General features: G+C 40.9%; 1 protein-coding gene across 2 annotated transcripts in view; it reads left to right on the top strand.

Moving 5' to 3' along the window:
• Positions 1-27,992, top strand: part of USP22 (ubiquitin specific peptidase 22) — a 101,401-nt gene that overhangs the window by 21,315 nt on the left and 52,094 nt on the right. The window contains exons 2-4 of one of the 2 annotated variants that reach the window (XM_065684639.1): positions 16,871-17,003; positions 25,197-25,310; positions 25,855-25,899. In XM_065684639.1, coding sequence (XP_065540711.1) covers positions 16,871-17,003; positions 25,197-25,310; positions 25,855-25,899 — 292 coding nt within the window. The remainder of the gene's footprint in view (positions 1-16,870; positions 17,004-25,196; positions 25,311-25,854; positions 25,900-27,992) is intronic. The other variant, XM_065684640.1, reaches the window with a different exon arrangement.

Raw genomic sequence — 27,992 nt, forward strand, 5'->3', positions numbered from 1 at the left:
CCAAGAGCCAGTGAAGGAAAAGGGAGACGTGAATGAACTGCTGAAACAGATTTGATCTTATTTGTCATACTCCTGTTCTGCAAGATCTAGAGAGGAAAATCATGTTTGGCTTTTTGTTTGTTTCTTGAAACAAAAACTGAGCTGGTTTAAGAATTAGGATATATGCAAATAGCTATTCCTGCTTACTTGTCATGGAATGTTACTTGGAAGTTACTGTCTTTGTTTTAATGAAGTAGTCTTACATGAAACTGAAGATGAATCTTTCCATGAATGGTGAAACTAACTGAGCTGCACTAATTTCTTGTGGATGTAAATGTTCTAATAGTTGGGCACTGCACAGAACAGCATTTATATATACTTCATGTTTCTTGTACCAAGTGCTGAAGGAGTTGCTGCAGCAGGGCGATACCTAAGAAGTCGTCACACTAGAGCTCTGGTATCCACCTTTCTTCACAGCATTCCTGACCTGTCCACTATGTGGATCTTTTTTTCTCCTCTCTGGCCCTAGTGTCATCATTTAACTTCTCTCTGGCAAAACTCTAGTGATGAGTTTGCTGTGCAAAAACACTTGTCCAAAGGTTTCTGTGGAGCATGAGTACACTTGATAAATCTCTTCTGCATTTTGATCAGGAGATAATTTTTACCTGGGATTGGTGAACTGGGGGGTCCTCATGCACATCTTGGGCTAAACACACGTTGGCAGTGCTGTCCCCCCATTTCCTCCATCAGTTACCACTGCCATCACTTGATTATCAGAAATGGGATATCAGGAAATTTGGCACTTTAATTCCAAGGATGATTTCATTACTGAGGAAGAAATGCCCAGGCACGGATTCACAGTGCTGATGAAAACCACTTGAACTTGCCTGCAAACTTTCTAAAGAGAGAGGCAGTTTTTCAGCGAACCTTTTCTCTGTGTTCTTAATTTCTGTGTGATTAATCAAAGAATAACTGGAGTAATTCATTATCTTTGACAGGCAAATTGTCTTCTACATCAAAGTACTGTTCTTCAGCGCTCTGGCAGTGGACAGAATTGAATCTTTAATAGGAATCTTCATGTCTTCATCAAAAAAGATGTGGAAAACATTATGTAGCATGTTTCTTTTCCTTGCTTACAGGGCACAGACGTAACACCTAGTAGAGCATCTTAAAGGTTAGAGTATTGTGGTTGAATACTCCCACTTAAGATGTGTAATGGCATTAGTTAAAACTGCTGAAGGTGTAAGCATTTCTTGTTTTGGATATAGTTTTAAAATGTTCTTCAGCACCTTTAAACCTTTTTCTTTGCTCTTTTGTAACTTGAGTTCTAGTATTTAAAGGTTCTGTTGTGAGAAGGTGAAGCAGCGTGCACATTGAGTTCTGAAGTACTGTCAGATGCATTGTGGAGTGAAACAACTGCGTTGTGTCAGAAGTGTTCTGTCTTGGCAGTTCCTGTTTGTAGAACTCTGAACAATTTCAAGAACTGGAATAGTTTTAGGGTTAACCTCAGCTTTTCAGTTACTCAGTTCCGTATAGTCAAAGCTGTGCTCCTTCCAAAAGGTCACTAACAAGTGTTTGGAATTGGCTACCAGAAATGCTCCTCAGAACTGCCCAGTTGCTCTCTGTAAGATAAGTCTTTACCCCATAGCAATGCTGAGTTGGGTTTGGTTTGTTTGAGGTGTTTGCTTTGATTTTGTACTTTTCCCCCTTCTCCTGGAGGTAATTACAAGGAGGCTCAGCATTTGCTGTTTGGTAGCATAAAGTTGGATGGGTTTTTAGCTTGCTAGGGTTGAGTAGCAGTTTGGCTGAAGCATTGTCTTCCTCTTCCATCTTTCATGTTTTCATAGAGGCATTAGAATTTTATGAAACCTACTTAATTCAGAAAGAAACTGGTGTTTGCACAGCCAGCTTGTATAATGCTTACAGCTCTGGCTATGATTTCATGCTTGCTATCAAGGAAGGAGGAGGTGGTTTAGTCCTGAAAGTAACGTTATCTGCACTTAATTGTATTTTCACCCCTTCTTCTGCAGCCCTTCTAACATCTGCCTTTGGAACAGTAGAGGGTAGGGGAAGCTTTTGTAGAGACAAACTTCTCTTTAACACATGGCAAAAGGGAGGTGCCTTGGTTTTGTTTTATTTTGTCCTTTAAAGAGCAAGAAAAATAGCAAGAAAGATGTTGTTGATATTATGAAACAGGTCTTCACTGTCATTAGCGGCTTGGGATGGTTTCTGCTTGCTTTTCTTATCCCAGTGTTGCGAAAGCTTGCTGTCCTGCTGGGATTTCTTTTTGGAATGCAGAGGTGTGTTCTAGCTAAAAGCATGTGCTTTGCCTAATAGGCTTTCCTGGCCAATGAGCCCAGCTGGCTGCTGCAGTCTGTATGTCTTTTGTCTTAACTCATTTTTATATCCATGCTTTAAATTAACACTTTTTTGCATTAAATAACAAACAAAGCACAATGGCCATAAATGAAACCAAATCCTATAATCTGCTAATTTTTGTTTTCAGTATGTGGCATTATGTAATCCAGCAGCATACTAAAAAGATGTGGACATAATACTTGTGGCATGTAAACAGTGCTAAACTGAAGTGATGAGCCTTTGTGGAAGGGAATGTTAATACTGAAGTAAGGTTTTAGCACTTCCTCTCCTAAGCAGAGAAGACAAGTGAAGAGAGCAGGGTCTGGCTGGTCAGCACAAAATGTTCGTGTTAAATCTGCATCTCTTGCTGTAGGAGATCAGGCATGCTATCAACATGGAGCACTTTGCTGGAGTCTACTGATGGGCTCCTTCTCACAGTTGCTGCAGTCTTGCAGCTACCTCTCAAGTTGATAAAAGTCCCAAGTGCTCAAACTGTCTGAAATTCAGCCACATGCCCTTCAGGTTTGGTCCAAATGATGAATGAAGTAAATGTCAGACGATCAAAGAGGGTAGACTTAGATTAGACATTGGGCAGAAGCTCTTCCCTGTGAGGGTGCTGAGGCGCTGGCACAGGGTGCCCAGAGAAGCTGTGGCTGCCCCATCCCTGGCAGTGCTCAAGGCCAGGTTGGACACAGGGGCTTGGAGCAAGCTGCTCCAGTGGAAGGGGTCCCTGCCCATGGCAGGGGGTTGGAACTGGATGAGCTTTAAGGTCCCTTAAAGCAACCCAAACCAGCCTGGGATTCTATGAAGCACGGAATAGAAATCCTATTTCACAATGTCACTATTTGCAAGTCTATGACAGGGGCACTGGGGTTGTTGCTGCAAGATCATTCTTCATATATTTGTGGAAATTAAGAATGTTTTAGTTCTTATGGCACTTCTCAGTTTTTGTAGTTGTGAGCGATGTGAGAGGTTTTTGTCTTAAAACATTTGCCAGTGGGAAAAGGAATTCTTTGTGTTTTCTGTGATCGCTCACAGATTTGGGAGACTGTTGGATCATACATCTTTAGCTGTAGACAGACTTACTGTGGCTGCTACCTATAGCAGATGCATTGTAATGGGGGTTTTGCTCTCAATGGCTGCAGAGCTTTTGGTCCAGGGCTGGTGCTATATCGCTTGCAGTGTGCTGTATGGAATGTGCCTTCTCTGCTTCTGTGTCTCTGGTCTTGCAGATCACACCAGCAGTTTGGGTTCTGCACAGTTCTCCTTGCTTCTCGACCTGTTTCTCTGTCAGGGCTGTGCACCCTGCTGCCTTCTACTCTTCTCCAGGTATTCTGGCCCTGGTTTGCAGCTGAAGTTGCCACACTCAGCGGAGTCATAAGCATGGACAAGAGGCTGGCTTCTTTGGCTTTACTGATGAGTATGAGAGCTTTTCATAGTACCAGTCAAATACACAAAGCTCTGGCCACGTCCTACTCTGCTGTTAGGTTCCAGGGGAGGTTTTTTTAATGAGATGCAGCAGCTTTTTGGAAATTAAATAAAACCCCCCACAACAATAATAAAAAAAATAACAACCAAAATGCATTTCTTTAACCCTGTTTGGGTATTTATTCTCCCAGTAGTAAGGACAGGCTTTTTTCTTCTAGTGAATTCACGTAGTTCAGAGCTGCTATAAGTAGAAGCTTCTCCCTTTGCTGCTAAGGTGAGTGGCATCTGACCTGCACATAAATGCTCTGCTGTTCTCATATTCGTTGTAGGCAGCAGTCTGAGCTGGGGGTCAAGACAAAGATTTGAATGTATTTGATGGTTCTCAGTGCTGCTCTTCAAAGAATTGCATTGCAGTTTGGCTCTGGACTTTCTCTTTTCTTTACACAAATGTCAGTGGACAGATTTGGGGCCTGGGTGTCAACTCCATTCACTTCCAGGGTTGCCTCATGTTTATTAAACTGTGGCTGATCAGAATCAAAGTAGATTTCTTGAAGTCAAAACTACTGCTGATGACACCTCAAAAAGATAAAAAGAATTGCATTTGTAATTCCAGTATTAAAAAAGGCAAACTTTTGAATGTGACTTTAAAAAAACAACCTCTTTTTCCTATTAGCATTCCTTTTAGTAACCTAGACCAGGTTACTCAAGACCCCATCCAACCTGGAGACCTGCTCTAGGTTATTCTGAGTATGGACATCTGGACAAGATGCTCTAAACTCAGCTCCAGAAGTGAGTCTAATTAGTGAAGTACCAAATTGAGAATGTATTGTGATGTGGTTTTGGTATATGATGGATTTTGGGGGTGCTCTTTGTCTCTTTGGAGAGGGGGAGGTTAGGTTGGAGGGATTTTAGTTGTTGCTTGATTCCATTTAGGTGATTACATATATCTCTACTTGGAAAGCATCCCTTTTCCAAGCTCTCCTGAAGCTAGAATTTCACGTGTCCTCTACTCGAGAGGCAGTTTAAGTGCACCCTCTTCCCAGTTCATTCCTTTGTGGGGCTGGCAAAACAAGTTAATGTCCCAAATGCAGCATGAAGTATTAAAACATAATAACTGGCTGTAATTCCTATATAAAAAGACAGAAGCTCTTCTCTAAGAAACTGTCACCCACCTTCCTACCACCATTGTCGCCAATGAGTCTCCTGTGGGACTGCAGCAGTTTGCAAACTTTTTATAAATGGATAGAGGAACAAGTTTTTGTCATGTGAATGCTTATGTAGCGTGAGAAATACCGACTCCTTTCCTCTTCCAGAAGGTACTTCATGTTCATATTGCTTTAATAACAGTTTTCTAAGCAGACTTGTATGTCTGTAGAGTTCAGAGTATCCACTGTCTGAATCTTAAATCTAAAGGGTGCAGTTCTCACCACCTCTGCCTTATCTGCAGAGCTTCAGGTTTGTGAAGCTGCATGGAAGTTTCCTAGTGAATGGAAGACCTCTTATTTTGCTCCAGTAAAATGAATTATTTAGTTTTGTACTGAGGTGTGAGGGAACATTAAGCTTCAGCTTACAAGATAGCAAAGCATGTTCTGTGCAAGCATGTTGAGAATTTGCTTTCATTCTGTGGCAGTAATGTGGTAGTTGGCTTAGAGTATTCCTGTACGTACATGCAGGAAGCTGTACATACAGCTAGGTGAACATAAATACGTCCTCAGATGATGGTGTCTTGGGACTCTTCATCAGGGATTATCGTCATGGGACAAGAGGTAATGGGTTCAAGCTTAAACAGGGGAAATTCAGGTTCGATCTAAGGAAGAAGTTATTCCCTGTGAGGGAGCTGAGGCGCTGGCACAGGGTGCCCAGAGAAGCTGTGGCTGCCCCATCCCTGGCAGTGCTCAAGGCCAGGTTGGACACAGGGGCTTGGAGCAAGCTGCTCCAGTGGAAGGTGTCCCTGCCCGTGGAAGGGGTTGGAACTGTATGAGCTTTAAGGTCCCTTAAAGCAACCCAAACCATTCTATGATTCTATATCATAAGTGGAACTAAACAAGCAACATTTCTAGTTTGTCCATTATAGCTCTGTTTTATGCTCAGTGCTAGTGAAAACACTGAGACCCTGTGGATGTTCTCTTATTTTCTGCGGAAGACTTGCAGTGTAATTCTAGAGGATGCACTTGCTTTGTGATGAAGACTGCTCAGCATGTGTGGTTAGTGGTCTTTTCTGTGTCAGCACGTTTTCTGGCACGTTTCTAAGGGGGGAATATGCCTCTTGGGAATTATTTGTGCTGCTTTGGGCAGATCAGTCTGTGGAAGGAGAATCAGCCAATGTGCCTTATAGCTCTTGTAAAACCAAAAGGGAAATACAGCTTATTGTTTTGTAATGGCTTTTCTTGTAGGCACTGTAGAGGGGACTAGAACTTGTCTTCAGCTCCTATTAGACAAAAAGGATGCTTTATTCTTATGGCAAGAAGAGATTTTGGCTTGTATGCCTACTTTGTTTGCTATATTACCATCATTGAAACCTACAATTGTCAGAAAAGCTGTAAGCAGTGGGGTTAATCTCTGTATTACCAGTTGGCTGACTTGGCTGCAGCAAACATAAAATGTCACGTATAGTAACTCTTGAAGTCTTGGGCAGAATGGTGCATAACTCATAGGAAGCTTATAAAAGCCAGAAGTGTTTTCTACCAGACTAATATTTCTTGGTGAGGCTTCACAATGGATGTACCCTAGTTAACTGTGGCATTGTTTGTGGGGTTGTTTATAATAAAGCAAATAGTTGCTAATAGAAGCACTTTGTCACTCTATTGCTGCTCATTTTCTACTAGTCCCCTTTTTTGCTGAGAGTATTTGTCTCATACATAAGTCATGTTCAGCCTGGAGAAGAGAGGCTGTGTGGAGACCTCATAGTAGCCTTTGAGTATCTAAAAGGGGGCCACAAGGATGCCAGAGAGGAACTCTTCAGGGATTGTAGTGATAGGACAGGGAGTGATGGGTTCAAACTTAAACAGGAGAAGTTCAGGTGTCAGATACAAGGAAGAAGTTCTTTACTGTGAGGGTGGTGAGGCACCGGCACAGGTTCCCCAAGGAAGTGGTGAATGTTCCATCCCTTGCAGTGTTCAAGGCCAAGTTGGACAGAGCCTTGAGTGCCATGGTTTAGTGTGAGGCATCGCTGCCCATGGCAGAGGGTTGGAACTAGGTGATCTTCAGGTCCTTTCCAACCCTAACTGTTCTGTGATTCTGTGTTACAGAGAATCCGTGCTATAGCACCATCCCATCCATCTTCCTACAAGCAAATTGCTTTGACTTTCTTGTGGACTAAGTTCACATATTTTTATGGCCATCTTAGAGTAGTTAAAGATAGCTGCAATAGCTGGGCTTGTCTCAGTGAGGCTCTAGGGCTCTTTAGGGCTTTGATCCTATGCATCCTGAAGTTCATTTTGTTTCTGAAAGGATGCTATCCAGAGTATTTCCATCGCAAGCTTCCCAAGAGCTGTTTTCACATGAAGGATCTGATCCCTTAGTTTTACGCAGGGCAAACCACAATCTCTGCAGCACGGGCAGGGTTTAGGAAGAGTCTGCCCAGCATCAGGCAGGTTTGCCTATTTAACTTGCTCTTTGAATTGCTTCCCAAGTCACGTGCTGCCAGATTAGATCAATACATTACCTAATAGAACAGTTAAAAACACTTCCACAATTTGCTGACAACGGGGGAATGGTGAAGTAAAGGAATAGATTTTGTAGGAGATCTCGGAATACACGACTGCGGCATTGGCAAGCCCCTTGTTCTCCTGTGAAATTCCTTACTGCAGTGGTGCATTGCAGGAAATAGATAAAAATCAACACACACAACACAGCCATGCATCATATTCAGGGAGAGAGACATGCATTTGAACCTGAAGCAGCTGATGTGCTTTCACAAGGCAAAGGCACTTTCCGCTTGTAAAGGGATCATGCTGTAGAAGGACATGCAATTCAATTGGAACAGGCTTCATTATAGCAATGGTTTAAAAACACAATAGACTCTTAAATGCATTTCTTTATAGAGTACTTGAGAAATCAGTTAGGTTTGTAAATGCTGGGGGTGGGGGCTTAGCACCTACGAAAGGAGAGGCAAATAAGCAATTTCAGCATAGTCATTTGAATACTGGGGAATGGCTTTGTTCTTGTTGAAATACAGCTTCTTACTACTATGACTGTACATGGGGAAGCCAAAATTGCATCTTTAGAGCATCTTTCTGTTTTCTCCTCTAGCTTGTGCTGTCTGTCTTTTTAAATAGTGCAACTTTTCTTCTTCCAAGTTTCATTTCAGCCTGTACCTGCTGTGGAACTTTGTGTGAAACAAATTGGAAAATGTTGGGGTTTTTTAAAGGAAAAAATAATCTGATTTCATGTCCATCTCTTTCTATATATCATATATTTGTATATTATATTTCTATGTATATATAGAATCATAGCATAGCTAGGGTTGGAAAGGACCTTAAGATCATCCAGTTAAAGGCCCCCTGCCATGGGCCGGGACACCTCACACTAAACCATGTCACCCAGGACTCCATCCAGCCTGGCTTTGAGCACTGCCAGGGATGGAGCATTCACCACTTCCTTGGGCAACCTATTCCAGTGCTTCACCACCGAGGCACTGTAAGGGTGTGTGTGTGTATATATATATATACACATATGTGTGTATATGTACATATATATATATACACACCTTATGAAGTATTCATAAGTAGATATGAAAATATATATACTTACATAATATATAAGTATAATATGCATTTTATTATATATGTAAAGTTCAGAGTAAGGAGAGCAGGAAACAATCTATTAGTGGTTAAATGATAACTAGTCAGATCTCTAATGAAATTAGCAATTGTATTTGGGGGTGAACCAAAGTTCTGTGGTTTTACATTGTCGTGCACTGTGCTCTCTTAAGAAAAGCCCTTGCCCCAGAACTATGGTTTTGGAGCTTGGGTGGACTTTGGCTGCAGCATTATTCTCATTTAAGAACACATGTTCATGTCGGAGTTGATTGAGAAGAATGTGTTGTCTGTCTTCTGAGTATTGTCCATAGGTTTAATCCCTTAACTTCATTGTATTGGAGCTTCAGCTGTGATTGATTCCCTTCTGGGCAGACACACCCCAAGTTGAATGGAGCCGAGGCTGGCACTAGAGGCAGCTCTCCAGCTGTGGATGTCACTTGTTTTAGAGCAGGCAGATGTGATCACTGCTCAAACCGCTCCTGTTGCCCCAGATTTGTGTCGCTGCTCCTGGTTTGGTGATGGTTCCACCTGCAGTTGAGCCAGTGGACCAAAGAATGTGAGTGCTCCTCCTCAGCATGAAGGCTTAGTTCAGAAACATACCTGTAAGTGCAAATGTATGAGCTGAAGCAGAACAGTGTAAAACAGTCCCTTCCAGTAGGAAGTGGGCAAAAAAAGATGAGTTTAGAGATGTTCTTCATCCTTCCATTTAATGCAGAGCTTCACTGGAGCTTTGATCCTATTGAATGAAAGACCACATCAAAACCAAGTAATTATTCTTGTTCTGAGTCCTTGGGGAAAAGACTTACTTGAGGTAGCTTACTTAAGAATGGGAAGAGTTGCTTTAGGTTAGGGTGATCCTGGTGCAGTTTAGTGATGAGGACTGAAGTATCTGTCCTCAAGAGATCTGGTCCTTTCTGGAGGCGCAGGGCTCTAGGAAGGCTTTTCTGGCTCCTACAGGTCATTCTTTGTGTGTGTTAATCCAGTATATGTGGATGAGGAAAGAAGATTGGCTTTTCTGAGATAACTTTCAGTAGCTTCTGTTATTCTCTCTCCCCTTTGCTGGTCTCAGAGCAGCTGTAACATGTTTGGGCACAGTGGAAAATGGCCTTTAACACTGTTGTCTAAATTGATGCCCCCCAGTTCAGAAGGGCATGTGGAGCCATAAAACCCTACTGTATTACCTGGAGAGAAGCATTTTATAACGTCTTTTTATATGGAACCTCTGTGCTCTCCATTTCTTTTTCTAATGGACTCAAAGGTATTTCAAACATGCTGTTTTCAGTTCAGATCAGTGACTCCTTATTTTATACTGCACCTTTTTCCAGCTGCTGCTCGGTGAAAAGTTATCCATGTTTTCCTTAAGCAAGGATAGGGAATGAATTTAATTAATTATTTTAGCCACAGCTAATTTAAGGCTGGGACAGTACTGCTATGCACGTAAGTTATTAGTGTAACTACTCACTGTGCTCTAGCACTGCTTAGTACTCTCCATTCTCCTATCTTGTACACTTCGGAGAAGGAAAGTGAATGCTCTGACTATGGATTCCTAAGTCAGTGGAAGCTGGGATATTACCTGCTTAGTGAAAGCCTTTGGTATAATTTAATCGAGATGTTTCATCCTTCAGAATGGATAGTGTTATTTCAGAAGATGTTTGTGGTCCTTTCTGAATGTTGTTGCTTCCATCTCATGTGTGTGGAAGATGCTTTTACCAATGCCGCCTTCTCTCATGTGCTATGAAATAGATCCTATGCCCCACGAACTTGAAGGGTTTACCTGCATGTTCCTCTTGTACCTTGTCTTTTGATCAGTGTTCTTTCTGCCTTGTCTTTAGATCCATGTTCTTTCTGCCTTGTCTTTAGATCCATGTTCTTTCTTTGTTACTGACAATGCTCTTTTGCGTAGACCATTTTTCTGGTGTTCAGCTGCTTCTTGAAAGCATGGACCTGTCTTGTCATCTTCCCACTGTTTGAGCAGAGAATAAAACCAACTGCTTACAGTGTCCAAAGGCACGAGACAAGATGCTGTCAGGCTTCCACAGTCATTTTTGTGGTTAATTTTACACTTGAGAAGACCTGTCAGGAACTGGAAACAACATACATAAGTGGTCTCTTTATTTCCTTTTCCTCCTTCCTCCCAGCTCAGTTCTACCATTATTGTTTCTCTGGATGTGCATTCTGGTTTAGTCAACTGTACTTTGGTTCCTAGTGGGTTGGCCATGGTGCTGCTGTGACAAACCATCACTCCTGCAGAAGGTAGCTCAGGCTGCTTTATGAATTAGGATAAGCTCCCATAGACTTTGTCAGCCTTTGGCATCAGAACACTTGGCAGAGGTTTGTCATTGCCAGCTGAGGCAATGGAGATAATTTGTTGAAACCGAAAAACACAACTGAGAAAGGAATAGGATTAATGAGCTTACAAAACTTTTAGACCAAAAAGTAGTAATTAAGCAGCAGATCATTCAAAATTATATTGGCCTCAAAACCTGCAAGTCTAGTTCTCTTGTGTGGTGCCTAATGTGTCCTCCATGAAGATAGGAGGGGGAAAAAGAGCCCTGAAAAAAACAAAGGGAGCAAGGGGAGAATCACCTTCAGACTTGGAATTCCGAACATATTTAATCATTCTTTCTCTGATTCTGAGTTTCTCCCAGGTGAGCTTAATGTGCATGTTACTTTGCCTTATCAAAAGACAGGTAGTTTGTGCCTTTACTGGGATTCAGCATCGTGAATAAGGTATAATGGAATAGTTTGATCAGTCAGGAGGTGAAAGAAGTTGCCTCAAGTTGTTTTTAGCATCTTCTGTAACATGTTCAGTACTTCCATTGTTCCCTCTTTCACAGTGTTTCTTCTCTTATAGGCAGAAGTAGGATTCATGGGGTTAATCTAATCTACGGAAGGACAGGAGGCTGCTCAGATGTTCAGAATGGTATATTTTTATTTACACTCAGCTTGAGAACTGTGATGTTATTTAACAGCTTAGGCTACTTCAGCTTTAATTATAAATGGTGATATCATTGTATTCAAACTTGTGCTTAGATCGTTGGAGCCAAACATTCTGTTCACAGATGAGGAAAGCTGTGTGGACATCTTTGCTGCACCTGATGGTAATATGGGAGCCAGCAAATACACTGGTGCAGAGCAAGGACCTTAGTTTTAATGTTTGCTGTTGAACAGAACTGAAAACTGGCTTTTTCTGCTGATGATTAAAACATCTATCATGGAATCACTGAATGGTTGGAAGGGACCTTAAAGCTCATCCAGTTCCAACCCCCTGCCATGGGCAGGGACACCTTCCACTAGAGCAGCTTGCTCCAAGCCCCTGTGTCCAACCTGGCCTTGAGCATTGCCAGGGATGGGGCAGCCACAGCTTCTTTGGGCACCCTGTGCCAGCGCCTCAGCACCCTCACAGAGAAGAGCTTCTGCCTAAGAGCTCATCTCAATCTCCCCTCTGGCAGGTTAAAGCCATTCCCCTTGTCCTGTCCCTAGATGCACCAGGAAAAGTCCATCCCCAGATTGCACATAAGCCTGTTGAGGTATTTATTAGACTATAGGTATTTATTTAGAATAACCCAGTTTAAGAAGTTACCTGTACTTGGTTTTTTTCTTCTTAAGGTGACTTTCTGAACACTTCGCAAACCACTAAATCCTGTAACTAGTACAGTTTTCCTCGTCTTAATAAAACCTTTACTAGTAGTGGAGCTGGAACCACAACTTACACTACGGATCACATTCTTTTTAACAAATAACTGACACTTGTAATGAGACAAGCTCATAATTAAAACTTGGTTGCAGGAAGTAAGTGGAAAATACTAAAGTTGATCTTTCACTTTCTTTAAAGCTGATGTGTCAGAAATGTGCACTGACTCAGAGCAACTCTGAATCATCCTATCAGTGTGTGGAGGAGTGATGTATATGCCATACCACTGGGAACTGTGGAATCAATTCCCATTTCTTGCTTCTTGATACCTAAGAACAGGGCTCTGAAGTTTCAACTACTTAAATATATGCAGTATCCCAACTACGCTGCTAATGGATGGTGGGTCTGTGGCACCAATGAATCTTGAAGTTAATGGAGGCTAAGAAGGGATAGAAATGTCATAAGGTAGATTTGACCTAAATTTGTTACTCTTGTGCAAAGAGTACTTGAGAGTAATAAATCTTGTCAGCTGTAGTTTAATATTGGCTTCCTCCTCCCACAGGGCAGAAGAAATGCTGCTATTGGAATAGCCATAGGGTCTCCATCTTCAGCAAGGAAAGAAACAGTGGTCAGTTATATGACCTTTTGTGATTATCTGTCCTATTTTCCTTTGAACAATAGGTGAAGGGAAGCATGCTGTTTGTCACTCTGTGTGAGCTGCTGTGTCTGTGTTACACTTGGATAAGAGCTGTTTGCAGCATGGATGGATAAGAATAAAAACAAGTCTGTGCCCAGGCTGTGGTGTGGACATCCAAAGGGAACAGCAGAGGCAAAAATGGACAGAGAGGACTGACTGTATCTCAGATGTGCATATTAAGACCATTTAGGGAACTCTGAATATGTGAGGAAATGTTTAAATTTCCCTTATATGTCTTGATCTGTGGCCCAGTGAGGACATTTGCACATCTTGTCTTACCTGACTTTTCTCTTGGGGGTTTTATTTGTTTTCCCCTATTCTGCTCTTAAACTAGTGAATGCTGCAAACTTAAATAGGTCTCTTCACGTGTCTGTAAGAGATTAATTGTTGAAGAAAGCAGAGGTCTATTCCAGGAGCTGTCACACATTCCTGAGGCTCCAGGCAAGTGGACCCTCATTTGTTGCTTTCTCCTACTTGCCTCTTTCACCAGTGTGTGGAAGCATCACCAGGAAAAGGGGATGGAACTTAAAGGATGCATTTGTTTATCTTGTAATACTTAGTGCAAGTCAAGTCTGGCCTTAAATACTGCCAGGGATGGGGCAGCCACGACTTCCCTGGGCACCCTGTGCCAGCGCCTCAGCACCCTCACAGGGAAGAGCTTCTGCCTAAGAGCTCATCTCTGTCTCCCCTCTTGCAGGTTAAAGCCGTTCCCCCTTGTCCTGTCCCTACGTGTCTTTGTCAAAAGTCCCTTTCCAGGCTTCTTGTAGGCCCCATTTAGGTATTGGCTGGGCATCTCACTGCTGCTGCGCAGACAGACATGTTAGTTACTGTTCATACTGTGCAAGACCATTCTTTCCAGTTTTCTGTCATTGATAAAAATAGTTACAGTATTCCATAAAGAAAACACTTGAAGCCTCTACTGAATCCTCTGTGCAGTTTGTTAGAGTATCAGGGCAAAAGTAAGGGGGAAAGACTGGCTGGGGATAAAAGGAACTGGGTGTGGGGGGAGAGAATAAGGGTAAATATGGAGAGTGGTGTACTTGAGTGACAGAAGAATAAAGGAGAAGAGCAAGCAGGGAGTAGGATAATAATGGGAGAGGGTATGGAGGAAGAGGAGTCCACACTTATACCTTAGGATAAGGAAGGGGTGTCCTTTTGTCTAGGAGGGACGTATGAGAGAAGTGACGTGTTGATTCTGCAGCCAAAATGCTGTTGGCTTTCCTGAAGCATCTAGACCAGAAGCAAGACCTAACTTGCTTTTTGCAAAACCTGAGTTGCGTTTTAAAGCCTTTCTGGATCAGACTGATTTTTGATTACTCATTTGCAGGATTCTGTTTCATCTTGGACTGTAGCCTCAAGAGATGGAAGCAGGGGTGGGAGTATTATGAAACAAAGTGATTTGATTATTGGGGGGGGGGGAGGGTGGCAGCTTTGTTTTAACTTAGCAAATTGTTTAAAAGCACAGGCAGATGAAAAGGAGACAGCTAATCCAGTTAAGAAGAGCCACTATGGGTTTGGATATTGATTTCTTCCCTCACTCTGTTGTCTTTTAACCTTGTTTTCTTACAGTTCTAGAGAAACTATCTTGAGCTCTATGCAGCAAATAGAGGATATGAACAAAATCACTTCCTTTAAAGAAGCGGTTGAACTCCTCTTTTAACTTGCCATTAAGTTTTCTTTCTCCATTCTTCAATTTCTCTTAATCTTGATTGAAATAGTAACTCTTTTAGGTATGACTTTTTTGCCTTTTAGCCTAAAATGATTGGGTTTTTTTTTACATACTTGTTATCTGTTTACAATACATCTAATGCTAAAAGGTATATTTTTAGCTGGCTCAGTAAAATAGCTTGCTTGCTCGAGGAGTTGTCATAGCAGCAATCTTAACAGATAGGCTGATCCTATTTAGCTTTTGCAGCCAAAGAGCGACCGTTAGGCACCAGTTTGACAGTTCTGCAGTGTTTTTTCTAAAGATGGAAATTGTGCTGGTGGTGGGGAATATGTTTTTTTGGTCCTACTTTAAAATATTGCCTTCTGTAGGTGTGTGGAGTTTTATTCAACCGGTCTATTTTCATCTAGCAGAACTTGGGGAGAACTTTGAACGCACACACACAGCATGTGAGATCCAGGATTTGAGGCTTAATTTGTAGAAGCTTGGAAATAAATGACACAGTGCAGCATATGCAAAGCTGCTTTGATTCCTTGAACAGCCATAAGTGTTCTGAAAGAAAAATGCCAGACTAGGGAGCAGGCTCGTGCATCATTTATTCAGCTCTGGTTTTAAGTTGTGATAGATTGGGTAAATAGAAGAACTTTAGGGGTTAGTTTTGAGGAGCTGCACTGCCTGGGTTAAGTGCTAGCTTAGTATTTTACTAATTCCAATTCTTATCATAATACAAAGAAAAAAGGTGCTCCTGTATTGTCCAGCAAAGGAATGGTGTTTTCAGGTGAGTCTGTAAGATGACTCTGTAAGGAATCTCTGTAGTTCTGAGCTGTTAACAAATTCGGTTACTCTTAATTTACTGTGAAGAACTTCTACTGTCTGTATCTTCCAGTCAGACGGTATTGGGCCCAAATTGTTGTTGTGGGGCAGGAGGTTTATTCTTCAAACTCTCAAGTCTTTTACTAGACTAATGCTTCTTCTAAAGACTCATTAAAGTACCTGAGTTTAATGCTAACAGAAGGTTTTGGGTGTTGTTGGCTTAGAGTGCTTCAAATGGGATTGAGAGTCAAATAGTCTGTTTAGCCTTCTAATTGCTTCTTTCTTTCTCCTGTTATACTTGTTAAAATATATTGTTACCATGGGAATGCAAACCTTCATGTCAGCCTTACACACTTACTCATTTCCAGTGAGTCCTGGTAACTTGCATCACATACCTCCACATTTGGGGTTGCCCTGGGAAATACTCAGCACGTTGCTTTCCATGCTTGGCTCAAAGCCAAGCTGACAGTGGCACAAGTGACTTCTGTAACTCTGGTGTGGATTTGGTGTTGCACCACTGTTTATGGGCTGGTATGGAGCTATCTAATGAATGAATCTAGCAGAATCTCCCTGCAGAGAAATGAAATGCTGAATACCAACAGCCATTTCAATGTTCAAGTTACATTACAGCTTTTGAGTGGCTTAAGGAGCTTGGTGCAGAGTTCTTATTGTGGTCCCACCACCCAAAACCCCTGCCTCTTCACCTTTTTACTTCCTTGCCAGGCATCTGCTTTTCCTAAGCGCTAATGTTCATCCAAGTCTACTCATCCCCTCAAGCCTGTTAACCTGACCAAGGATTAGTTTTAGTCTATCTTCAGCTTCCAGGTTAGCAGGTTGAACCAGCTCAGCAAAGGGGCTGTTGAGCAGCAAAGCCCATTGCTTCAAGGTAGAGACTTTAAGTAGGGGGTAAGTAGATTTGGATGAAGAACTGAACAAGACCAAAGGCATCGAGGCCTTGCTCCCCTGGTAATCATCATCTGTACTGCTGTATAATGTTAAGCTACACAACCATAATGCCCAAAGCCTTGCACCGCAGTGGCTGTTTGCATGGCTGGATGGAGGAACTAATACAGGTTAATCTTGGAGGGAGTAAGTGGCAGGTTCCTTTCACACACATCTTTCTCCTGGCTTGCACATGGCTGTGCAGGGCATTTTACTAGTGCGTGGTTAGTAGGGAACAGCAAAGGTAGAGTGAGGGAATGGTAGGATTGTGTGTTTTTAACAGTGTCTGCTTATCCTGCTTGAAGAGTTCCATTAAGCTACAGGCTGAGTTGTAAATGGGTTGACTGTTGTCTGCTCTTAGATGAGACCTGTTCCCTATCAAGACTTGGAGATAAATGTATTGGACAAATGAAAGAGCTTTCTCTATTAATACATCTAATTGGTGGGTTTGTCACATGGGGCAGGACTTGGTTCCCTGCTGGTTTGCAGCATTCGAAAGGGAAGACAAGCAGTTAGATGTACGTCCCTCTGTTCAGATGGACCTGGAGATCCGTTTCTGTCACTCATACTCTGTCTCTGTTTTGTTATTTCAGGCAAAGTCGTGCATTTGTCATATGTGTGGTGCCCACCTGAACAGACTCCACTCTTGCCTCTACTGTGTCTTCTTTGGCTGTTTTACAAAGAAACATATTCACGAGCACGCAAAGACAAAGCGACACAATTTAGGTAAGCTGTCATCCTGGTGCTTTTAACTCGCTCTATTATCCCTGTCACTTCCAGGCCAGGAAGGTAATACGGCAGGGGGTTGGAACTGGGATGGTCTTAAGGTCCTTTCCAACCCAAACTGTTCTATGAGTCTATATTTTATTGTAGACAGGGAGATCAATTTTGTTTGTATTTTGCATTAGTTTGGTGGTATTATTTTCTACTTGGTGCTTAAGCTTTCACTTTATCAAAGATAAGTTTTAGTTCACAACATAAATGTCAGTTACTACTCTTTAGTATTTATGAATTAATGTCATACATAGGGGAAAACAATAAAATTGGGGCTATTTTTCCCCCAAGTGTGAAAACTGGTAGGTTTAGTGCCTTGAACTAAAGTGTTTATTTCAGAGAACTTTATTTCAGGAGGTCATTCACTTTCTTGTTCTTGCTGAGATAAAAACCATCATTCCTATTGCAAGGAAGACTAATCAAGTAACAATCAAATTTGTGCCTTTTTTAATGGATGGATTTGGTTTATGCTTTATCTTGGGTTTTTTTTTGGGGGGGAGGAGGGAAACAGGGTTGTGAGGGGTTTATTTCTGTCTTCTTGTTTCCAGTGGGGTTAATAACTGAAGTAATAAAGAAACAGTTTAATTCAAAAACATACATTCAGAAGCTCTCTGGATGTGGTCCTGGGCAACCTGCTCTAAGTGCTTGAGCAGAAGGCTTGGACAAGGTGAACTCCAGATACCTCTGCCAACCTCAGCCGTTCTTTGAACAATAAAAAACCCAAACCAACCCTGTGTGACCACGTTTGATTGGCTTTTACAGGATGTAATCTCAAGGAGCTTTTGAAATCAGTTCATTAAGTGAAGTTACTTAGGAACCTTTTCCAGTGCAGAAGTACAAATTATTCTAGGTAAAATCTGTCAAAGGATTTCCAGTAATGTGTATATAAAGGTGTATTAAACCCCATTTTGTTCCACTCTAAGCTTATGGCTAGGTTTAAGATGTAAAAATTGACACCATAGACAGTATTTGCCTGTTTCTCTGTGGATACTATATGAACACTGTAATATTTTTACCACTAAATGTGCCATATTGATGGAGAACCTTTTAAAAGAGCTTTACGATTGCACATGTTGTGAGTTGCTGTTTATGTATTTAGGAAGCCTCAATTCTTGAAGTTGATTTTTGTGCAAGGTGTCTGTTGTAGTGAAATATCTTCTGTTTCCTTAAAGGAAAAAAACACCCTGGATGGAGGAGGGAGGTTCTTTGAAGATGCTCTCTTGTTTAAAGACTGTTCTAGTTATCGCCATGGTACTAGACAATTAAGAACATGTCAGATAAGGTACTTCCCAAAAGGAATAGCCTTTAGATAAAAAGGGCAGAAGTTAATTATACCCATTGAAGCACAGAATAAAGTCTGGTATCATCCCCAAAAGGATTCTTTTGCAGCTAAATATAGTGTACTCTGCAGAAATCCACGTAATACGAAGATTGTACAACTGCCTGCTTGACTTCTAGTTTTGGAGATTCCTTTCGTCTATATTTTTAATGTATGTTTTGGTGTTTAATTTCCAGCTGAATGCAAAATGAGCTGTAAAAATATCTTGGTGGCTTTGCCTAGTGCTTTGGGTTGCTTTTACTGCTGCAGTTTTCACTGGAGGGGGGAAATAACATCTGATAGGCAAAACCAAGTGAAGTGCTTTGAGATTTCAAAACGGACAGGGATTATTTTAAAACACTTGGTGACTTTTTGCTGAGCCAACATCAGTCTCCATGGAGACCAGCAGGAACTGCACACTTAATCACAGCTCGGAGAAATATCATTGATTTCAGCTCTAACAGCTGTCTGAGCACTGGAAGTGATGGTTTTGCAGCTAACTGACTCTGTGTTTCAAGAGGCTTCAGGATCAGAGCCCAGTGTGGTTTTAAAAGACATCTCTTGTTCCCTCTGCTCCCCTGAGCAATAGACACACTCCGAGCTTATAGAAATACCTGTGCTCTTGCATCTGCTTGCCTATTCAGTGTCTATTAATAATACTGTACTTTTAGTGTATTCTTTGATGTGGGTGACAGGTAGCTGAAGATCCAGCTATATGAGCTGCTGTTTTTAATCTCTGCATTGCACAGTCTCTGTTAGTCGATCACCGCGAGAGGCTGATATGGCTGATGGGTTGGGAATCCTTAATGCAATGAAATATCTTCATACAGGTGTGATATCCTTTAGAAAGAAGTAATAAGACTGACCTTTCCAGGACTTTGAAGACTTGGGACTGTTCAAACTAGCCTTTTCCTGTTCTCTTTCAGTGCTGTTCTCTTGTGTAGGCATCCCATATCCCCACCAAATACATGAAAATGGTATCAGTTGTAAACACCCATGGGTATATCCTAGGATTGCTCAGAGAAGATCTGTGTCAAAATACTTTCTAATACTCAAAGAGAAGGAGTTACGTTTGTATGAAACTCCTGACAGGCACGAGGTTCAGAGATACTGCTTATACTGAGGAGGGCTAGGTAGTCCTGTGATAAGAACTAAATAACCTCATTGACTGCAAGGATAAAAATGAGATTAAATTTGATAAGAGAAAGTACAAACTCTTTGTGCTTTAAGATAATCATATCCTCGTGATGGCAACCAGAGGATCTATTTGATTGGAAGCAGAGGAGGAGGAAAGCATTTAGGATATACACGTCAGCCATTCCTCATAGCCTTTAAAAATACCTGCTGTTCTAGGATGTGGTGTGCAAAGTATTGCAGGCAAATTCTTGTTTGTTCCATGATGTGTATTCCTATAGCTTAGCTTGAACTTGGAGCCAGACAGGGCTAGTAGGAAGGCAGCAGGTTCATCATCATTGTCTTCTGCTACAGCTGCTCTGGTAAGTGCAGATAGTTGTGAGCTCCTCTTGGTATCAGAAATTACTCCTGAAGAGTTCTCTGTATGTCTGGAATATTCTTAGCTCTCAGCTCTCTCTCCTGTACATTTACCTGCTCATTGCCAGCTCTTCTTGCCTCAGACTCAACTTGTAACTTCTGTGCAGTTCTGGATCTTACTACTACTCTTGTTGAAAACAGTGTTTTGAGGTAAGTCTACATTGTTTATCAGAGGAGAATACGCAGATAAGTATAAGCAATTTGCATTGTATCATATGGAGCAGCACAAAACTTGGTGTCTGATTTGGGGATCTTGCCCCCAAATTTCTGGGGAAAAAGACCTAAACCAGAAAACAAACAAACCAAACTGAAACAAAACCCCAGCAGGATTAAACATGGAGTGTTTAACAACTTTTCTCCTTTAAACCTGAATAGTAGTTTCTGCTATCAAGAGAAGGTGCTTTAGGCAGGAGGATTTCACTCTTTTCGGTTTTCAAAGGCTTACTGCAAACAGGGAAGCTCTTGAAGGTTGTAGGGTCAGAGAAGGGCAGGGACAATACTTAACAAAAGGCAAAATGTAATAGGAAGCAAAGGGTAACCTGAGTGTAGGCATGCTCTGGAGTATACTGGGTGTGCACATGTAGTAAGTAGTGTGTGTGTATATGATACCTGTATTTCTTAATGAGGTCAAAGAGCTGGAGCTAATATGCTGCCCATAATAAACTAACATAAAATGTTTGGCCAAACCATGGTTCCTCTAAATTCCAGGTCTGGATGGGGTCAATGGGTGTCTTGGAGACTTTAGAGCACAACCCACAAACACACTCCTTATCTGTTGGCTGCTGGTTTAAAAATAGAAGAAGTACATAGAGTAGAACGGTTTTATCTCAAGTATTAGGAGAAGAAAATACCCTTTCTCTTAGGTACTGCTGAACTGTGGCCATTGATTTAATATGTATTAGAAGGGTGGATATTTGATGCTTCATTTTTTGGCAACAAAAGGAAGTTTGGCTTGTGTTTGGGTTTGTTTTGGTTTTCCTTTTTCCCCCCTCTGAAATGAAGTACGTGCAACTGCATGTACTCCATGGTTCCAAGGTGGGTTGGACACCATATAATTATTCAGTGGGATCAGCCTTTCTTTTTCTTCCTTTTTTCTTTCTTTTCTCCCCCTTTTTTCTTGGCACATCCCCGTTTTGTTTTTCCTTTCTGAAGAATCTCTGACTAGGAGAGCTGATAAGACTGTTGTCACCTTGATAGAGACTAAGAGGATAAGCGAGAAGAATGAATACCCTTTAATGTGTCTGCTCACTAGTTGCTGGCAAAATCCAATATACATGTTGGTTGATGCATCAGATGAGTCTGGTGTGTTTGGGGCTGTTCTGGTTGTTTTGGGTTTCTTGGGTTTCTTGGGGTGTATTTTTTGTTTCTTATTGAGATTAGTAAAGACATTCTTACTGTTATCAGTAAACCTTAGTATCTTCCAAGCTTAGGAATTCTGAACTGTGATGCAAGTTCCAGGTGCCAGGAGGACAGGAGGAAAACAAGTGAGTATTTATATTAATACATCAGGTACAAGAACAAGTGAAGAGCTGGAGTTTAGCAAATCCCTACTTGTGAACTTAAGACTATTGTCTCAAACTGGTTTAATATTTAATGTTTAAGGTGAGAAATTAGGGAGCATGAATTAGTTTAGGATGCTTAAAACACTGTCTAAAAGAATTACTGCTGTATTACAGAAGTAGAATAGAATGCAGGTGACTTGCATAGAATGAGTTGCTTTCAAGTTGATAACATTCCAAAATTGAGTCACAGAAACTCTCAATGGAATTAACTTCCATACAGGTAAAAACTGACCTGAATTGTGAGTTGCTGTATGTTTCATTGTACTTCAATGCAACCAGTGTTCTAAAGAAGATGGTACCAAAACATCATTCACAGATCTGTCATATCTGATGGCTGTCATATATTATGGTGAAGTATCCCCTTTCCATCTGAGCAACGTTGGTTCTGTTCATCTGGGTTGTTCTTAACTGAAACATAGCAAGTTTCTTAACTGGATGAGACATGCACACACTGGATGTGGCACATTTCCTGCTTTCTTAAATGTTGTTAAGTTCCCATAATCTCTGGTCTCTTTAACATTTTCACAAGGATGTCAGTGGTTATATTTGGCAAAGTAAAGCACTTGGGCTTAAAATAAAACACTTTCATTGGCTCCCAGATAGAGTTTGAAGACTTTTTGCTGCCTTAATTTAAACTTTCACCCCTGAGCTGTTGTCTTTCCAAGCTTACTGTCACTTGCACCAGTAGATAATGTTGCTCTTGTTATGCCCACATGAGCTTCTGTGATGCCACCTTGTTTCTCCATCGGCTGATAGCTTTATTTTTAAATGAATATTGAGGTATCTTTTGACTTTCTCTCTTGTGTTGCAGCTGCTTAGAACTCTGTGTATGAAGAGGTATGAGGAGATCTGACTGGAAGATAAGGGTTGTCAGCATAGAAAGTGTAAAACCAAACTTCCTATGAATTTGAGGTCCGTTCCTGTTAGGTTTGTGATCCCAAATCCTAATACGGATGGGATTTTGTTCTGTGTGCATTCTCATCCTTTATTGTCATAGTGGTTTGTACTGAATCCTCTGGTCAGGTGTCTCAGTTCAGAGTAAAGCTTCACAGTAATTTAGTTTTAACAAACCAAAATGTTTTAACCTGTTGATAACAATGAGGTGAAATTTGTTGTTTTAGATGGACTTTGTCCTTTTGGTGTGGTGTAGTTTCTGCTAGTTGTAATGAACCGCTTGCTTTGGAAGAGTATCTGTCAGTGAGTCTGTCCCTTCTGTGGTTCCTTCACTGGGGGCCCTCTGCTCAGGACCCACCAGGCCCTGTGGACCGGCTCTGTGTACGTGGTGCTCACCACAGTGACTTGGTAGTGGATATTTTGCAGTTTGCCCTAAAGAAAACATCCTTTTTCACCTCAACATGACCAGAATAAGAAAATTAAAGTATATTTCAAGGGAAAAACTCAATTTATACTGATTGGAAACAATAAACACACTTTACTAGGATTGTGAAATTGAGCAGCCGTGTTTTGGCTCTCATGAGAAACTGCTGCCTTTCCTTTGTGCTGTAACCAGGCCTGTACAGCTGCCTTGTCACTGGTGCTTGAGGTAATTTGTCCAAAACCTGCTGCAGTCTTTTTAATGACATTGAAAGCATTGGCATATATACAACTCTATTGTTCACTTAAGTATGCTGGAAAGAGGACATTTGCTCAAGAGTCCTTAATCAGGCTCTGGACAATTACAGCTTTTACTCCACCAGTGTTTGTATTAGACTTTCTGGTTCTTTATATCAGAAATTCATTCTGCTCTGCACAAGTGGTTTGTGTAGGGTGGTCTCTTGTTGGTTTTGATCTTGACAGCTATACTTCATCATTCATGCATGTAGATTCAGAAAGCTGAGAAGGAATCCTCTGAGCGCAGGTTACACCTACCCATTCTTATATTGAAAGTGCTCACAGAGTCTTATATATTTAACATTCTGCCAGCCCTGTTCTGTTGTTTGGAGGGGAGAGAGGCTGTTTGTGGCATCTTTTAAAAGAATATATGGGGAACAATATTAGACTTCTGTCTTTTGAGACCAGTATTTTGGATTTCCAACAGTTATTCTTCGTTGAAAACTGTGTGTAACTGGCAGTGCAGTAGATAATGGAGTAAATAGCTATATAACTAATACTATGTAGCTTGTGATATCCACCCCCCACACACACACATGCAGTTGCATAGTGTTGTTGCTGATCTTCACTGCAGCCAAAGTTCTTATCCCTTTCTGTAATATTCTGCTGAAGGAGCAGAATTCTGAGCACAAGGGTGAAAACTGCAGTGTTTGGACATTACACCAGGTAACACTTTATAGTCCTTATCCTGTTCCAGAAACTGATGGTGGTCCAGATAGGCAGAACAAAAGAATGAGGCAAGATACCAGACATTGTGCAAAGTTGCTTACAGTAATTGTTTTCTATTCCTAATGACTTGATATGATCATTGAAAAAGTGGTTTAGAAAGAGGAGGAAGAGGAAAAACAAAGGCACACAGGACTGAAGAGGAGTGGCAGGGAGCTGAGAATGGTTAAGAGGCTGTGAAGGATGGACAAAACATGGTTAGAAAGAAACCTTACCACAAGCACTGGCCCACTAATGGGGGAGCACAAAGACTTCACCTTTGTTTGCCTGGTGAGACCAACAGCAGAATTCCAGCTGCGTGGCATGTGGTTTGGCTTGCTTATGACTTCAAAGCAATTCAAGGCTGTTTCTTGCAGGCCACCTAACGTGCTAATGGTTTCCTTTGTTTAATACAAGTTTCCACTGTGGAGACATTACTTTAATAATGCTGTTTATCTGGAAATAAAAGGAATTTGGAAATAAATGGGGCTATACTCTTGAGGGGGGAATGGTGATGTGTTTCTCAGTTGGCTGCTAGGTGCAGATTGTGTTTTAGTAGCTGACTGAGAATTTGATAGTGCCCACTGAATTGGTTTTATTTTACTTTGTGGCTTTTTCCCATATCTGTCTGATGTGGAAATAATTACTGAAAATCAGCAATTTGCTATGAGTAGTTTGCACTTACTTCTTCCTCAGTATATATTGAAGCAAAATATTTCCCAGTTAGCTGATACATTTAATTTCTTGGCTTTTGTTTCTTTAGGGTTGTGTAAGAAAACTACTTTGAACAATGGACAGAATTCTTACGTCTGTTCTGAAAGGGTGTGTGAAACAAGAGAGAGCCATGTAACCCATGGTATAAACTGCTCTGTAAAAACATTCCCCTGCACTCAAGCATCTTTGAGTCTTCAGCTCTGTCTCCTGTTCAAGCCTTCATTTGGGTTTTAAATAGGTGCTTTCTAATTATTTTAATGGCTTTGAATAAGAATTACTGAAGTCTTAGAAAAAGGCAACATCAAACTTACATATCAAGTCTTACAGTACTAGTTCTGCACGTGTTGTAGTCAGTCACTGTAATTATGCCTTTTGGTTACTTAAGCCTTCGAGAGGTATATTGTGAGTTACAGCCAACTTGAAGGCAGTGAATGATTTGTTGTCTTGCACAGTTTTCTTGCTGTACCAGAAGCAATTGAATGACTAATACTGTAACTGGAGAAGAAATCAGGATTTTAATGTATCTTTTTTTCTTTATTCTTCAGATTCTAAGGTACAGATTTTACTCTTTGTGAACTACTGAGAAGAAAGTGCCTGACTTGGAAACCTGCTTTAAAATGTCTTCTAGTTTATAAACTCACGTCTTTTTTTTCCTTCCTCCCCAACTTCCCTTCTGTTTTGCAGCCATAGACCTTTTGTATGGGGGTATATACTGCTTTATGTGTCAAGATTACATATACGACAAAGACATGGAACAAATTGCCAAAGAAGAACAACGAAAAGCTTGGAAATTACAAGGTTTGGTTTTCCTGCCTGAATTTCTTGTTTCTGGCTTTAATCATACCTATCCCTCCCATTTGTCAATGGCAAAAAACCAGTAAGGGGAAGAAGAGAGAGCTCTTTAGAGACAGTAGTGCAGGCTATGGGAGAGAGGGAGATGTCTAGCTGTTACTTTCCAGGAGTTAGACTGTTAGTTTAATATGTGCGCCACACCTAAGTGTAGCAAAACTATTTCCTTTTTAATGGCAAGAAGAGATAAAAATACCTAACATTAATAGTGCCAAACATCCGAGTCAGGTCTGTATTAGGTAGAAAATGTACCAGTCTGCTCTTTTAGGCTTATATAGGCAATAAATCTGTTCCCCTCACATGAATTTCCATCCTTGTGTGTGATTTTTTTCTTTTAATGACTTTTTTTTTCTAATAGAACGTGCCAGCTTACTTACACACCCTGTGCTTTCATGGTACACGCACAGTATCTATGTAGAAATATTGACACACAAAATATCTGTACCCACATTTGTTTTATTCAGTTTGCTTTCCCTAATTTTTTCTTTTTTAGCCTTCACCCCAACAGTGGTTTCTCACTACCAGTGTACAATGACAGGTAAGAGGCGTGGGCTGGCGACGCACTTCACTAACAAGCGTCCCTTTGCTGGTTATCCTGCCATTATAGACATGAATCACAGTTACAAATGCCAGTTTTATCGTGCCAGTTGTTTTCCTCTTGTTTGGATATGTTCCAGTGACTGAATAATTACAGCAGACTTGATTTCATATGCCCTTTCCTTGATAGAACTACTCCAAACCAAACCTTTTCTCCCTGTGTATTTTTTGGAAAGGAAAGGAAGTAGCATTTATCTTAACCTGAGTAGTTTCTAAGCATCAGTTATAAAAGCTTGTCATCTTCCATTTCCAGTGGCCTCCAGGGGGTATGTTTTCTTAAAGTGGGAAAGTGTGTATTTGAAGACAGATGACTTCTGTCTAGTAACGTCTCTTTACCGAATCCATGGCATCCTGTTTCAATGTGACAGCCTTAGTCAGGGCTGATATGACTTCAAACCATTCTTAACCTCATTTCCCATTTTAAAAATAGCAGCTAATGTGGTATTAACAGAGTTTTTCTGATGGCATATCAAAAGTGTAGCTGCTGTTATTTAGTTCCTGCTGCAGATCCTGTTCTACTTCCTGCTTATTCCCATTTTGAGGGAGTTGGGGCACCAAATTAATTAACTACAGCAACATAACACTTCTTTGTGATGCTATAGAAGAAGAAGGACCCAGGTTCCTTATTTTTGAATATATAAATTCAAAGACTAATTTCTTAATTATGTTATTCTTGACAAATGATGTATTTGTGCCTTCTGGACTGAGATGCAGCCACTTGTCCTCCAGTAGACCTCAGGCTGCTCTAGCTTATGTTCTAGGGAAATAACAGCTTTAAGATAGTTAATGTTCTTGTCTTGGACCAGAGAGTTGTGTGTTGAAGGGAAGAATCACCTTCTCTGTACTGGCTAACTGACTAATGAATGCCATACTATATATGCATGTATATTCATATAAATATGCACACTGCATCTTCTGTCTATGTAGACCAAATCTGTGATGATCAGTGAAGCTATAAAACGAAGGATTAGACAATCCACTTTAAATGATTGTAATACACCATATAGATAGTGTTTTCTTTCAAGTCATGGCATAAGACCTTTTGTTTTATGGTTTTTCATCATGAAACCATGTGTGTTTCCCCACAAATTTATGTCAGGAATGAGAAAGGGAGATACGTAGGAGAAATAATGGAGAATTATGTCTCTTTTTTTTTTCTCCCCCTCCTTCTCCATTGCATCAGTCCATCCCCTCCTTCCCATAGTGACTCAAGTTATCTGAAAGATTATAAAGTATAAAGGGGGAGGGAACCCTTCTTCCTCCAAAGTGAGTGTCAAGATTAGTACAAACCCCAGACTGAGTGTCTTGGTTTTATATTTCTATCACAGTTAGTTAACCTCAGATAGTGTTGGCAACTTCAGAAGGGAACCCAGTCTGCAAAAACTGAGATTGGCTTAAAAACTGAAGTGCGAATGCTGTGTATTTTCAAACTTGGATCCACAGTGCTTGAAGGGTGTTAGTATATACTTTAATAGATGCTCACATAACAACACGATGCCTGGAGAAAAAAAAAACCAACTTTAAGAAAACCCCCAAATATCATGATTCATTTCATTCTCTTGTAATATTAACACTTAGTGTGATGAGTCCCCATGTCCAGCTGTAGTTCAGGGTTATATGATATAACTCTGAACAAGTCGCAACTCTACCATTGTTTTTTTCCCTTTAATACTGATTCTCTTTTAATAATGAGGGAGGTGTGAATACACAGAGCCCTTCTTTCTAGTGAATGCTTGGATTTTGGGGAGGGGAAAAGGGGGGGATTTGCTCAAGTCTGGCAAAGTAACCAGTCAATGATTACTTGCAAAACTGACCTGTATAAACTAGAGCCTTCATCGCCTTTTCCTTCCCTCATCTGTATGTCCCTGAGAAATGACAGTTTGTGTAATTTGACCTAATAAAATGAATCGTTGGATGGAGATTTCACATGCTGACTTGAATCTCTGGCTGTTTTAGAGCATCATTTTCAAAATGATGAATTTTGACTCTTAGAACGCTACTTTCCTTTAGTTGTATATTGTAACCTGTGCATGT

The sequence above is a fragment of the Lathamus discolor genome, chromosome 6, assembly GCF_037157495.1.
Source record: "Lathamus discolor isolate bLatDis1 chromosome 6, bLatDis1.hap1, whole genome shotgun sequence".
Lineage (NCBI taxonomy): Eukaryota > Metazoa > Chordata > Aves > Psittaciformes > Psittacidae > Lathamus > Lathamus discolor.